This window comes from Tachyglossus aculeatus, chromosome 9 (genome assembly GCF_015852505.1).
Source record: "Tachyglossus aculeatus isolate mTacAcu1 chromosome 9, mTacAcu1.pri, whole genome shotgun sequence".
Classification (NCBI taxonomy): Eukaryota; Metazoa; Chordata; class Mammalia; order Monotremata; family Tachyglossidae; genus Tachyglossus; species Tachyglossus aculeatus.
The window spans coordinates 49,311,431-49,326,811 of record NC_052074.1 but is presented as its reverse complement, the minus strand read 5'-3'; the positions used below and the strand labels follow the sequence as shown (position 1 = coordinate 49,326,811).

General features: G+C 40.2%; 1 protein-coding gene across 2 annotated transcripts in view; it reads left to right on the top strand.

Annotated features, from left to right (window-relative positions):
• Nucleotides 1-14,973, top strand: part of LOC119932399 (fibroblast activation protein alpha) — a 59,610-nt gene extending 44,637 nt beyond the window's left edge. For both annotated transcript variants that reach the window (XM_038751553.1, XM_038751552.1), the window contains 6 exons: nucleotides 5,602-5,656; nucleotides 10,267-10,366; nucleotides 11,168-11,232; nucleotides 11,828-11,900; nucleotides 12,185-12,258; nucleotides 14,575-14,973. In XM_038751553.1, coding sequence (XP_038607481.1) covers nucleotides 5,602-5,656; nucleotides 10,267-10,366; nucleotides 11,168-11,232; nucleotides 11,828-11,900; nucleotides 12,185-12,258; nucleotides 14,575-14,679 — 472 coding nt within the window. In that variant the 3' untranslated portion in view covers nucleotides 14,680-14,973. The remainder of the gene's footprint in view (nucleotides 1-5,601; nucleotides 5,657-10,266; nucleotides 10,367-11,167; nucleotides 11,233-11,827; nucleotides 11,901-12,184; nucleotides 12,259-14,574) is intronic.
• Nucleotides 14,974-15,381: the final 408 nt, after the last annotated feature.

Below are 15,381 nucleotides of genomic sequence, written 5' to 3'. Positions count from 1 at the left end.
TTCAAAAAGCCTTTGACAAGGTTCTATTACCGAGGCTCTTGAAAATGATGGGATTGGAACATTCTGTCATCAGTGGAAAACTGGCAGAAAGATAGGAAACAAAGGATAGGAATAAATGGACTCTTTCAAGATGAAATATAAATCAAGTATAAAGAGTGAGCTCCTTCAAGGATTAGTGCTACAACTGCTTTTGATTAATATCCTCACTAATGATCTGGAAGAGGGAATGCACAGTGAAATTTTCAAGTTTGGAGATGATGTTAAGCTTTTCCAGGTGAAAAAATGTCATGAAAGTTGGGACAGACTGAAGAAGACCTCAAAATGCTGAGAAAGTAAGACAGCAAATTGTCAGATTAGTTCAATGTGAATAAGTACAATATAATGGATGTAGAGAAAAATAATGCAAATTTTAACTCCATGATGATGGACTGGATTAACAGCACCTCTCAAAAGATATTTTAACATCATCATTGACTATTCTTCTCAATCATTAGTCCCCTGGGGGCAGGGAACATATGTACCAACTCTGGTGTGTTGTATTTTCCCAAGCGGTAAGTAAATGCTCTGTGTACAGTAAGTGCTCAGTAAATACCATTGATTGATATATATTTGGCCTCATCAGGGAGGGTTAGACAGTCAAAGGATGAGTGTTGCCACTACATGAAAACATGATCCACCTGGATTACTGGGTGAGCTTCTGTTACTGAATTTAGGGAAGGACATAATAGAGCTGGAAAGTTCAAGGAAGGCAATCGAACCAATCCAAGAAATGGAGAAACTTCCTCAGGAAGGGATACTAGAGAGTTCGGACTCATCATTATAAAAGAAGCAGCCTATAATGGCACAGGGTTTTATTCCATGAGATAGAAGGGTGATGGCTAGAGAAACATGGAATTCATTCATTCATTCGATCGTATTTATTGAGTGCTTACTGTGTGCAGAGCACTGTACTAAGTGCTTTGGAAGTACAAGTCGGCAACATATAGACACAGTCCCTACCCAACAATGGGCTCACAGTCTAGAAGGGGGAGACAGACAACAAAACAAAACATGTAGAGAGGTGTCAAAATTGTCAGAACAAATAGAATTAAAGCTATATGCACATCATTAACAAAATAAATAGAATAGTAAACACTTACAAGCAAAATATATAGAGTAATAAATCTGTACAAATATATGCAAGTGCTGTGGGGAGGGGAAGGAGGTTGGGGGGGGATGGGGAGGAGGAGAGGAAAAAGGGGGCTCAGTCTGAGAAAGCCTCCTGGAGGAGGTGAGCTCTCAGTAGGGCTTTGAAGGGAGGAAGAGAGCTAGCTTGGCGGATGCATGGAGGGAGAGCATTCCATACCAGGGGAAGGATGTGGGCCGGGGGTCGACAGCGGGACAGGCGAGAACAAGTACAGTGAGGAGGTTAGCGGCAGAGGAGCGGAGGATGTGGGCTGGGCTGTAGAAGGAGAGAAGGGAGGTGAGGTAGGAGGGGGCGAGGTGATGGAGAGCCTTGAAACTAAGAGTGAGGGGGTTTTGCTTGATTTGTACATTGACAGGCAGCCATTGGAGATTTTTGAGGAAGGGAGTAACATGCCCAGAGTATTTCCGCACAGAGATGATCCGGGCAGCAGAGTGAAGTATAGACTGAAGTGGAGAGAGACAGGAGGATACGAGATCAGAGAGGAGGCCGATGCAGTAATCCAGTCGGGTTAGGATGAGAGATTGAACCAGCAAGGTAGCGGTTTGGGTGGAGAGGAAAGGGCAGATCTTGGCGTTGTTGTGGAGGTGAGACCAGCAGGTTTTGGTGAGACTGGCAGGTTTCGGTGATGGATTGGATCTGAGGGGTGAGCGAGAGAGCAGAGTTGAGGATGACACCAAGGTTGCAGGCTTGTGAGGCAGGAAGGATGGTAGTGCCATCTACAGTGACGGAAAAGTCAGGGAGAGGGCAGGGTATTGTGGCTTAACAAATTTCCTGACACCAGGATAAGAGCCTGCTGTCCCACACCCCGTTAATGCTTGAAAGTGAAAAGTCAAAACAAACAAAATGAAGCATTTATTTACTGGAATTGTGCAGGTAGAAGAGCTGGGCACATTTAAGAGGGATTTGGAAATATTTTAAGGTTACTAGAGAGCTGTATAGGGGAAACATTAAGGATGTTAGAAGATCTATCCCTAAACTTTAAGATGGTGTCCTGTTGTCACTGTGAGAGACAGAACATTGGGTTGGTTGACCTACGATCTGAGAGAGTAATGGCATTGATGTTATTTTACAGTGTGAGAATGGGTGCTCGGGGACAGGAGCAAGAGTTTTAAAAGTCAATTTCTTTTCTTTTCAAATTCATTCCTCCTTCCTAAATGTCGTCATTGTCCCCATCTTTGCCTGAACCAGAAATTACTGTTTGTTCAGAAGAACTCAGTCACTATGCAAGAGTACTTATGACTGTTGTTCATTCATAGCTGGAGACTTAATGTGTTATAATAATACGAGCAAATGGAATTTTACTTTGTGATTTATAAATCTCAAAATATCCAGATTAATGCTATTTTCAAATCAAACGTAATTATTCCATAAATCTTATACCTCATATAATGGGATGGACACATTCAGCTAAAGAAACTAAAACTGGAAGAACGAGGTACTAGGCTACAGACTAGGATCAGATAGGCCCGCAGAACAACACAGAATCCCAAATTTAAGGGGGAAAATTTGGATGTGAAGAACCAACCACATCCTCTTTCTCAGACCTCTACATTTAGGTTGCCTAAGGGTAGCCTTTTCATCCTGCTGAAGAAGCAGAATACTTTCAAAGAAAATCTCTCCTCTAAATTCAGTAACTGTTTTGAAATCTCAGGTTCACTAGTAATTCAATAGGACCCCTCCCAGGATGGAAAGAGCTAAAAACTGACTTGTTTTAGCTGAGTCCCTACTGTCACAGGTTGAAATTTTTAAGCATTCTTATTTTTGTGTTCTGATTTACTACTACAAATCGATTGTTGGTGAGACATCCAAGTAGAGATGCCCTGAAAGCAGGAGGAAATTCAAGACTGCAGAGGATGAGAAAGATCAGGGTTGGAGATGTAGATGTGGGAACCATCTGCACAGAGATGGTAGTTGAGGACATTGGAATGAATAAGATCTCCAAGGAAGTAGGTATAATGGAGAATACGAGGGGACTCAGAATTGAGTCTGAAGGGACTCCCACGATTAGGGGATAGGAGGTAGGGGAGAGACTGAGAATGATCAGCCATGGAGTTAGGAAGCGAACTAGGAGAGGACAGTGTCAGGGAAACCAAGGTTGAATGATGTTCATAGGAGAAGGGGTAGAAGGCAGCTGAATGACTGAAAAAGATTAGGATGATGTAGAGGCCATTGGATTTAGCAAGGAGGAGACCACTGGTGACCTTATTATCGAGATTGTTGTGAAAGTGCTGAGCTTACTGGGAGCCAACAGTGAGGTGAAACCTCTTTTCTCCTTTTCAAATTCCCTGCCTTTTTTCAAAGATAATCACAAAATAGCTGATGTGTCTGTCTTCTGCAAGTTCTTCAATGTGTGCAGCCTTGATTATGCAGTAGCCCTTTAACTTGTTTTTGCCTCAGCATGTGTTGTGGCTTTTTCATTTTCTGTTAACTATTACATTATCATATCCTGCCTGAATCTGTTATCCTTCTTAATGTGTCTCATGGGAAGGGAGCCATTAAGGATTTCCTGCTTCCATGTTTCATTTGTTTGTTTTTCCTAAAGTGCGATCATCCCCAGCTTCTGAGTGATTATAAAAGTCATAAATCACTTTTTATTGTGCCAGAGTGCCAATCAGCTATACAAAGAGGAAAAGTGATCTTTTTGACCATGAATACCTACTATTTTCCTCATTAATCTGTTGTGAAAATCTGCGAAGGAATGCTGGAATTATCTCAAATTTACTAATTTGTAGTGCATCCATTTCCCAGTTCACTTAGAGCAGTATTGGCTTGGCCTGCTGGAATACCCACTACCCGCTAGATTATAGACTCCTTGTAGGCAGGGATCATGTCTTCTAATTCAATTTTACTCTCTCAAACATTTAGAACAGTGTTCTGCTCCCAGTGGTTGCTGAATAAATACTATTAATTGCATTAGAAAAGCACTGTGGCCTAGTGGATACAGAACAGGCCAGGAGTGAGAATCACTTGGGTTCTTATCCTGGCTCCCTCACTTGTCTGCTGTATGACCTTGGGCAAGTCGTTTAACTTCTCTGGGCATCAGTTATCTCATCTGTAAAATGAGGATTAAGACTGTAAGCCCCCCATGGGACATGAACTGTGTCCAACCTGATTAGCTTATATCTACCCCGGCTCTTAAAACAGGGCCTTGGCTCATAGTAAGTACTTCACAAATACCATAAAAAATAAAAAGCTCTCTGCTTTTACATTCTCTTTGATTTTCTAATTGCTCTTGGAATCTCAGATCGCAATGGGTTTTCCACATGTTTCCTTCATGCAAATTGTGCCTTTACCCAATAGCTTTGCCACCTTCATCCTGGACTTTGTCATTTCTAGGCTGAATGTCTGCAACAAACTCTAAAAGAAGCTAGTTTTAAAGTACTTCTGCCTGGGATATTCAAACCAAAGATTTGTAAAATTATTTACACACATTTTCAAATTGGAGCGAAAACCCATTTTGACTTTTTGATAAAAACCTTGTTTCAAAAATAAAATAACTTCTCACCTTCAAATTGAACTAAAAACTAATTTCTTCCATGAAACCTTCCCAGATTATCCTTGTGTGATTCTAGTCATACATTACATTTCATAGTTCCCTGCATGATGTTTATATCTCTGTCTTTGTGGTCTAAGTGCCTTTTGGGTGTTTTTTCTATCATTTATATTGAATTTTTTTATAAGGGCTTCCTTAAGATTGCATTTTTGTGTCATTTCTTCAGAAACAAATGTAAAGAAACCCACTTTAGACTGTAACTCAGTCATCCCTTTAAAGGTCATTAAAGAACAGGATTCTCTAGGTCAGGTCCAGATCCAAAGTTAAAAAAAAAATTAATTGATTAGCCAGCAAATTGGAATTTTGTGAAAAATTAATAAGATATTTCTCAAGCACCTAAAATCTACTATATTTCATGAGTATGATCATCCAGCTCTCTGGTTTACCTTTCTATAAGGCCCTAATCCACCTGCTAATCATTCAACACTCCACTTCACTTTGTCCTGGTTTTTTTCCTGAGAGCTTTGCTTAAGAGTGCCTGCAGCTGTTTTCTTATAGCTATTTTCTACAAACACTGTTTTAACCTGTCCCATTTTCTGTTGAACTTTTAAGGAAGTCATCTTTTATGCACCATTCCTTTAAGAAAATACCCATTGACAAGAAATCTTATCAGTGTAATTCAAGAGCCCTATACATCCCCCATTGGATTACAAAGTCCTTGAAGAGTTGCCAGTGCTCTGCACACAGTAAGCGCTCAATAAACATGATTGACTGGCTAGAAGAATAGGTTGGACACAGAAGGCATTCGATACATACTATTTATGTTCAGGAGAGACAGAATAGAGCTAGTTTTAATTAATCATCATTTTGAAATCACTGCAGTTATGTACATGTATTTAAACACTTTTTTCCTTTGCTTTAGAAAGTTTATAGAAATGGGTTTCATTGATGAAAAGAGAATAGCCATATGGGGCTGGGTAAGTTTTTTGTTGTTGTTTCCATACTTGCTGTTCAATGTTACAATGATTACTTTCCAACGTGTTCCATATGGTTGTTTCAATGTTGTCTCTATCATTGTGCAAATGAAAAGTAATATTTTAAATCACTGAATAACACTATTAGGAATACAGTAATAACTGATTCAGAAGATCAAGTTATTTTAGTCTTTAAAGCTTGAAAACTCTTTTTATTTGTCTTTCATTTTAATGACTCCCTGTTCCTCCGGTGTTGGCAAAAACTGCAGAAAAATAGTTACTCGGATACCACAACTGACTCTGTAGGTAAAACCAAGAAGTACCAAATCTGAAAAAACGAACATATTGTGTGCAGTACTTAAAGACTTGACTGCTCTGCTGAATCTCTGGCATCCTTGGATGCACAAACTCACTAAATCTAAGATCCAACCTCTTCTGGTTGTTTTGTGTTTTCCTTGGATAGTAAACTCTTACTATGCCTGTTTCCAAATTATTCTTCGAGTTGAGGATTAAATAGAGTTCCATTTCTTGTTTCTTTGGTCAGGGAAAGTAAGGATAAATGGAATAAAATATTTATTAATAAGAATGACCCAGTTGTTGGTCAAAGGTGGGTGTTTAAAAATACTGAAATATTGTTCTTCAAATTGGTGCTAAACTGAATATGAATGATAGCCTATCCTCCATAAAGAATTTGAAGTACACACTTCTCAATTGACCACATCCACTTATTGACGATTTTTTTTCAGTCTTGTCATTTGCTTGGTTTATTTTTCTTGTCTCTCTTTTCTGTGAGAGGCATGTACAATGATACAGTGAAGTAAAGCCATTTTGTGAGATGTGGAATTAACAGGATTCATATTGACTGAAAAGTGACATGATAAGGGTAAAATAATTATTTCAGGATATATATTTTTTCTTCAAAGAGTGAAATGTAAAATTCCTGGGCAAATGTGTGCTATCAAGCGAAATGTTTCAATATGAGCTTTCCTACTCTATTTGTGTTAAAATAATCAAGATAAATAATCACAAATCCCCAATTGTATTTTCACCGGTTTTTAAAGAAATATTTCCTTTCATTGGGTTTCTGTCAGACTAGAGGCCAGAATTGGATTAAAAGTCACTCTCTTCACCCCTTTATTCCTCTGTTCTCAGGGTATTCACCCCTTCTTTCTGGGAAGGTGCAGGTCTGAATTCATGGCTGACAAAGAAGGGGAACTTCCCAGAGGGTCAGAGTGAACACTTCTACATTCATAGCTATGAACAGGGCTGCTGCCTAGGTTACCCAATTCAGTCTCTATAATTCCATCCCAGAGACAGGTTGAGTATCCTCCACTGCAGAATTAGGCAGCTCTCAGGGGAAGCCAAGCTCCCTTTGGTGAAAATTCCACAGCTCCCTTAGTAAACGATATATGTATATATGTCTGTATATATTTATTACTCTATTTATTGATTGATTTATTTTACTTGTACATATCTATTCTATATATTTTATTTTGTTAGTATGTTTGGTTTTGTTCTCTGTCTCCCCCTTTTAGACTGTGAGCCCACTGTTGGGTAGGGACTGTCTCTATATGTTGCCATCTTGTACTTCCCAAGCGCTTAGTACAGTGCTCTGCACACAGTAAGCACTCAGTAAATATGATTGATTGATTGATTAAACGAGAGGCACAGAGGAAACAGCAACGGATCAAGATCTTCTCCCTAGGCCCATTCGCTTACCACCTCCACTCCTCAGGACCAGTAGACGAAGAGCCTACTTATCAATCAGTGGTATTTATTGAGTGCTCCCTATGAGCAGAGCACTGTACTAAGTGCTTGGGAGAGTACAATTACAATAATAATAATAAAGGTATTAAGTGCTTACTATGTATGTGCCAAGCACTGTTCTAAGCACTACAACAGATTCAGCAGACAGAATTAGTAGAGATATGTTTCCTGCCCATAACGAGCTTATAGACTTACAGTCTAGAGATTTGAATTGAAGGTTCCTCGAGGGCAGAGAGCATAGATGCACACAGGAAGCACACAGGAATTGATTGATGGAATGAATGCAGTTCACTTAATACTCATATTCTAGGTAGAAACAACCCAAAACTAAAATTGCCTTTTGGTCTTATTTTCGGGGGTCCTAGTTAAATCAAAGGACTAAAGAAGCAACACAAAGTTGGTGTTAACATATTCAAGTTGGATTCATTCACATAATAAGAAACTGCATTAGTCTTGAGCCTGATTTCCAAGAATCAGAAACCCATAACTGCAGCTTATAAAAATCAAAATAAAAACATGGGGGGTTTAAGCCAAGAACAGTTAGAAAGGTGAGCTGGGTGCTTTCTGTTGCTGGCAGTACTCATTCAGTACTTCTCTTGCACTGCAAACCATGAGAAGTTAGCTCTTCATTTTTCTGCACAAATCCAATAAGAACTGTTTGAGATTCACAGGAAACATTGTTAGCCTTTTTCCTCTGATTCAGTTCTTGGTTCTCCTTCAAAATCATAATTAAGAACTATAGTATTTAAGTGCTTACTATGTGCCAAGCTTTGTACTAAGCACTGAGATAGGTATGAAATAATCACAGTCCCTGTCCCGCATGGATCTCACAGCCTAAGTAGGAGGGAGAGCAAGTATTTCATTCCCATTCTACAGATGGGGAGTTCGAGGCACAGAGAAGCTAAATTCATTCATTTGTATTTATTGAGCGCTTACTGCGTGCAGAGCACTGTACTAAGCGCTTGGGAAGTACAAGTTGGCAACATATAGAGACGGTCCCTAACCAACAACAGGCTCACAGTCTAAATGACTCGTCTAAGGTCAAAATGCAAGCACATAGTAGATTCGGGAAGTCTTCTCAGTTTATTTTGCTGTCAATTTTGGAACTTGGAGAGTCATAATCTTAGAACATTTCCATCCAAAATGACCAGCCCAGTTTTTAAGTGTGCCTAGGATGTTTCCTATCAAGGCCATTTCCATTGACTTTGGCCCTGGAACTCAATATCCTTATTGATGAAATGGATGAAAGAACCTGGAATATTAACATTACATTTGCTAATGATTCTAAATTGAATGGTCATTAACCCCTTGGAAAGTAGAAATAGAATTGACAGTCAGACCAGAAATATGATCCTTTAGAAACAGGATGCAATTCAAGGGGGGCAAATGCAAAGCAGTGCTTAGGGATGCAAACAAACAATATAAATACAAGTTGGGGTTTTCATAAGGACAGGAGAAAAACCCTGGATGCTACGTTAATGAGAAACTGAGTGCTATGCTGAAATAAAAAAACAACATTATACTGGCATGTTATACAAGTGCCTGACAAACAAAAATCACGAAGGAATCCTTCTAGTATATTCCTCAACAACTGGATCATTTTCTAGTTCTGTGTCATGTTTCAGTGATCCCACTTTAAAGAAGATCTAGACAACCTATCATGTTCTAGGGAAATGGGAATAAAATGGATACAGAGTGGCAAAATGGGTTTAAGGAAGAAATTCGAATTGTACTTTCCAAGCACTTAGTACAGTGTTCTGCACACTGTAAGTGCTCAATAAATACGATTGAATGAAATGTGAAAGAAACTGAAACTGCCTTTGGCTGAGAGAAGATAGAGCTGAGAGATATCTTGATAATTCTTTTCAAGCCTCTGAAAGGTTTTTTACAGGAGATTTGTTCTCCACTGAGGGTGGAACAAAAGGAAATGGCCTCTAATTAGAACAGGAAAGAGTTCTCCTTCCCAAGAAGACCTTCTTAACTATCAGGATGCTAAATTACTTGTCCCTTCTCAAACTGGAATGACTTCTAAGGGAAGATGTGGAGTTTCCAACCTGACCGGCATTCTACACAAGACAAGGACAACACCTGTCCTGAATTATTTATTCATACGCCTTTAGGCAAGGGTTTGGACCAAATGATTTCTCAAAGCCCCTTCCAGTTCTTCTATCTGTGCAAATTTTTCTCTTTTGCCTTTTTCAGAGAGGGAGTTGTAGACACATGATTCTAAAAGGAAATCCAAAACAATAATGAATTTTCAATAGGGCACCTGGCACAGTAATCCAGGTTCCCTCTACATGTGACAGAAGTGAAAGTCAAGAATGAAGCTTCATATCCAGAGATAGCTGTTTTTAGACTACTAATAAGAGCATATTGTTTTTACATTTCAAGTGAAAGCTTGAAATAGGTAGAATGTTGTCACTTGAAAACTGATTTTCAAACTCAGAATATTTCATTCATTCTGTCTTTCTTTTTGACATTTATTTCTTCCCTTTATTTAAAAAGAGTTTCAGTTCTTTCTCAGTTAGTATTTTATTTCCCAGGCAGCAGATCATGGTGCAAATAGGGTAACCACTTTAGGGGTAGAGGAAGGTGTTTACAACCATTTCCACCTTCCCAGAACGTGAGACCTTTTGAGTTGAAGAGAAATCCTTAATGAGGTTGTTGAACTGGATCAGTAAAAGAACAGGAGTTTATTCTATTCATTGGTTCATATGTTGGAGCAGGCTCAAGTAAGTATTTGGATTGCTAGAATGCTGAGAACTAAACATTTTGTTATTTGTCTTTCGGAGAGTGAAATGGAGCCTACACAGACTGCTTTTGACTATCTGTGAACTTCTCTCTAGTCCTATGGTGGCTACGTATCTTCGCTAGTCCTTGGATCTGGAACTGGCCTATTCAAGTGTGGGATGGCAGTTGCTCCAGTCTCCAGCTGGGAGTATTATGGTATGGAAACATGTCATCCACGAGGTCTTGGATATCATTTAACATTTAGATAACCCACATATGAAGCTGTATGAAAATACGCGTTCAAGAATTGAAACCGGATTTCAAGGATCGTCGAATGGATGTGTTGGATAAATTACAGCTATTTTTGCAGTTTTATAGGCAACTGTGTGATCCTGGGGCAAATGTCACTCATAAACTGTTCTTAGTTTCTCTGAGACCTGAGCCCATTGTTGGGTAGGGACCGTCTCTATATGTTGCCAACTTGTAGTTCCCAAGCACTTAGTACAGTGCTCTGCTCACAGTAAGTGCTCAATAAATACGATTGAATGAATGAATGAATGAATGATTTAAGGTCAAAGCAGAGACATTTTGTCATTTTTAATGACAGTTGCCTTAAACACAGACGCCCACGCATGTCGGAAAGACAACCTCCCCCCGCCCCCAGTTCAATGTTTGGCCCCCTCACCCAGAACCAATAAATGGCTTTGTGTTTGAAAACCCTATGTGAGCTGCTCTCTCTGTAGCAGGCTTATTAAAGCATTTCTCTTTTCCCCCGACTCTTGCAATAAATGTAATCGATTGGCAAATTACAGAAGAGAGGCAACTTACTTGGGCAACATCAAAAATAAAAATTCCCTCACTATAGCTCTGATGATGTTGGGATAATTACAGCAGATTAAAAAAAAGTCCACAGATGTAACAGAATTGAATGAGACAAGTGTAATAGAGAAAATGATGAGCTCCACTGAGAAACAAAAACTGAATTTAAACATACTGATATTTCTTTTAACATTACAGCATCAATCTATACAGAACGGTTCATGGGACTTCCAACAGTGTCAGATAATCTGGAGCACTATAAAGTAAGAATTTTACATTTCATTAATTTCACTTTTAGCGTATTTTTATAAAGGGGCCTCCTTATTTCAGATTTACAGAAAGGTTAAAAACACTCCGCCAATTCACAAATATGCGTGTAGTTTTCAGAGACCAGAGAGAATCAGAAACAAAACAGAAACAAGGAAGTTACCTGACTATCTGGATTCCTGCTGTCAGGGGGAACAGGAAACCTGCGGAGACAGGGGAGAACAGATAGGGCAGTTCCAGAGAGAGGCTGCTCAGAGGAAGAATGAGATGCTTAGAACAAATCTTTTAGGTCCGGATTACTGTCCTCTCCTCAAAATGGGGCTTAAATCAATCAATCAGTCATTCACTGATATTTAGTGAGTGCTCATTGTGTGAAGAGCACTGTGGTAAGCACCTGGGAGTGTATAATTCCACAGAGTTGGTAGTGACATTGCCTGCCCACGAGTGTACAGTCCCCAAAACCTGTTACAACCCGCTACCAAGAATTTCCTAGTCGCACAATTAATAATTCCTTATTGAGTTGATCATCTTTACCTGGGTAGGGTAATATGAATTACAAATCCTAAACTGTGAATATTCTCTCTCTTCCAGAATTCAACTGTTATGGCAAGAGCAGGGAATTTCAGAAATGTAGACTATCTCCTGATCCATGGCACAGCAGATGGTGAGGTTTAAGAAAGACTCTTACACATAAAAATCCTGAGCCAGCAGCACTCTGTTTGAGAAACATTTAAGCATCTTCCTATATCTCCGCACAGGGTCAGCACATAGGTGTCGAGGATGTTTCCATATACAAGCGATGCTTGCTCACTGCTGACAATGTCAACCGTATGACTAGATAATTGTTAGTGTTCATTTCCAGGCACACAGCATTGTCACTTTCTGCTTTCTGATATTTACCAGGTTTTAATAGGCACTTTAACCATCTTTCTTTTTTTTTCTAAACAGATAACGTGCACTTTCAGAACTCAGCACAGATTGCTAAAGCGCTGGTTAACGCACAAGTGGATTTCCAGGCAATGGTACATAATTTCCTAATGCTGATACTAGGCTTTCCCCTCCTCTTCCCTCAAACCTTCTGCTGATGAAAAGACCTCAGAATAACCTCAAAGTGAACAGGGCAGGGGGCTGTAAGGAAGCAGCAGGGCCTAGTGGATAAACCACAGGCCTGAGAATGAGAGTACCTGGGTTCTAATCCAAGCTCCACCACTTGTCTGCTGTGTGACTTGGGTAAGTCACTTAACTTTTCTGGGCCTCAGTGACTTCATCTGTAAAGTGAGGATTAAGGCTGTGAGCCCCATGTGGGACCTGGACTGTATCCAACCTGATTAGCTTGTATCTACCCCTGTGCTTAGTAGAGTGTCTAGCACACAGTAAGTACTTAACAAATGCCATCAAAAAAAAAAGGATGAAGCGAAAGTCATTCTGACTGATACTTCAATCTTCTAAGCCCAGGTTAGAAGAATCCGCCCAGGTTAAATTGAGAGGGGTGGGAGGAGGGATTGGGAAGAACTTGGAGAAGCAGCATGGCATAGTTGATAGAGCATGTCCCTGGGAGTCAGAAGGTCAAGGGTTCTAATCCCAACTTTGCCACTTGTCTGCTGTGCAGCCTTGGGCAAGTCACTTCACTTCTCTGTGCCTCAGTTAATTCATCTGTAAAATGGGGGCTTAGACTATAAGCCCCACGTGGGACAGGTACTAGGTCCAACCCAATTTGCTTGTATCCACCCCAGTGTTCAATACACTTGCCTGGCACACAGTAAGCACTTAACAAATACCATTATTATTAACTATGTTTCTGGACTCCACTGAAAGAGGCAGTCTGCAGAAAGATCCTACTGATGGGCTTGAGCTCCAAAAAAATGCCTCCTCATCTCATGAGCCAGCCTGTCTAGTTTCATCCCCTCCCCATATACCCTATTCTCAAGAGAAACCCTAACAGCAACACACTTTAGCTCTAGTGCAATCTGGTCTTGTAGGAATGGAAACAAACAACCTGATCTACCTCTTCAAACGGGAGGGGGCCAGAATTAGGTCTGATGGGAAATCTAGTATAATAACGATATAGTGCAGCTTCAGTGTTGAGGGTGCTGGCTTCGATGGTGTTGACTTGGCACCGACTTCATAGGATCATGAGGGTGGTCACCCCGATCGCCCATATAGATCGTGCTCACAAGAGTATAAATTGGTCCTTGTGCTACCAATCCAGGCTGCTTCCCATCAGTGAGTGTGCCTGCTAGAAGGATCTTTCTTCTCCTTTGCCAAGTGCTAATTCTAGAAATTCCGGAGCTTTCTTGGAATAATATGATGCCTTTGTGGACTCTGGTATCACTGAATTAGCACCTCGGAGGAAATGTGCAGAGCCGGGGGATGCTGACCCAGGAAAGCTATCCACTGTGGGGACGAAAGATCCCTCAATCCTGAACACCTTGGCTAGGGTGGCGGCTGGTTGACTCAATTCCCCAACTGAGGAGGTGGATGTGTGACTGACTAGACAGTCCAATGGCAGTTTTGTCCTTGGTACTTGCAAGACCAGCCCTAAATAACTGCCCCTGTTGGGAGGCATCTTTCCTTCAAAACATTCAGTAAACTGTAAGCTCCTTAAAGGCAGGGATTACTTCTACTGATTCTATTGCACTCTCCCAAGCACTTAGTACAGTGCTCTGCACACAACAGACCCTCAACAATAAATACTGGTGACTGAGTGATCGATTGATGGAGATACCATCTTCAGCTATGAGAAAGTATTCCCCCGAAATGTTTTTTAAAAGTGTCAGGATTCACCACAGTGATTGTCAATTTTATTAGTTTAACATTTCAGCAACTGGGAAGAACTAGATGTTATTCAAGTACTTTTGAAAAGAATGTGAACAATTGTGTTTAAAAAGTGACTGTAATAATAATGATGGTCACTTATTACATGTTTCTGTGTGTTAAGCACTGTGCTAAGTGCTGGGGTAAACCAAGATAACCACGGTGAACACAGTCCCTGTCTCACATGGGGCTCATGGTCTAAAAGGGAGAGCAAACGGGAATTTTATCCCCATTCTACAGAGGAAGAAAATGGGGCCCTGAGAAGTAACTTGCCCAAGGACTTGCCCAAGGTCACACAGCAGGTAGATGGAAGAACCAGGACTGGAACCCTGGTATCCTGACTCCCAGTTCAATGCTCTTTCCCTCTGCAATCTGCAAAAATATAATTTGAACTCGAGCATTTTAAAGATATTTTTGTTTCGTTAAACAAAATGCTTCCCCAGAATATGACCAAGTTTCTATTCCTTCATTGTGGATTAGATAAAATTACAGCCTTAAATTGTGATTGTTTTCTCTTGTTTCAGTGGTACTCTGACCAGAACCATGGGATTTCTGGCCTTTCGACGAATCACCTTTATATTCACATGACCCACTTCTTGAAACAATGCTTTTCCTTGACGGACAAATAGGGTTGAGGAAGCAGACCGTTTCCAGTGTCCTAAACTCCTGGAAACTGGGTTTGTTGGTTTCCAAAACTCAGTGGTGAATAGCTGCAAAAATGAAATATATTCTTAAGGCTGATTAGAGACTAAGATGGCATTGTTTACATATACCTTTGGTTGGCACACTAAGACCCAGATTTGTTTATGCCCAGTGTGGTCAATCAACTATGCCAAAACTGTTTCCTGTAATGACATTTTCAGTCATGTATGTACCCACAGATGAACATCACTTCATCAGAATCTCCTTCTTCAAATACGATGGACAGCTACCTACCCTTCATGCAAGGGCGTTTGGCGATCATGGGCCTCTGTGTTTGGTCTTGGATGAGAGATTGAGTGCCTGTTTGCTGGAAAATAAAAATGAAGTTGAAAGATTAAAATGCTAAATACTTGGCCATTCTAAATCAATCAATCGTATTTATTGAGCGCTTACTGTGTGCAGAGCACTGTACTAAGCGCTTGGAAAGTACAAGTTGGCAACATATAGAGACAGTCCCTACCCAACAGTGGGCTCACAGTCTAAATGATAGTAAGGTTCCAAGTTCTGTCTATGAAAGAAATTTTCATTTGTACTATTCGTTGCAAAGGTAGTTTAGAAGGTTGGCCATTCATTCATTCAATCGTATTTATTGAGTGCTTACCGTGTGCAGAGCACTGAACTAAGCGCTT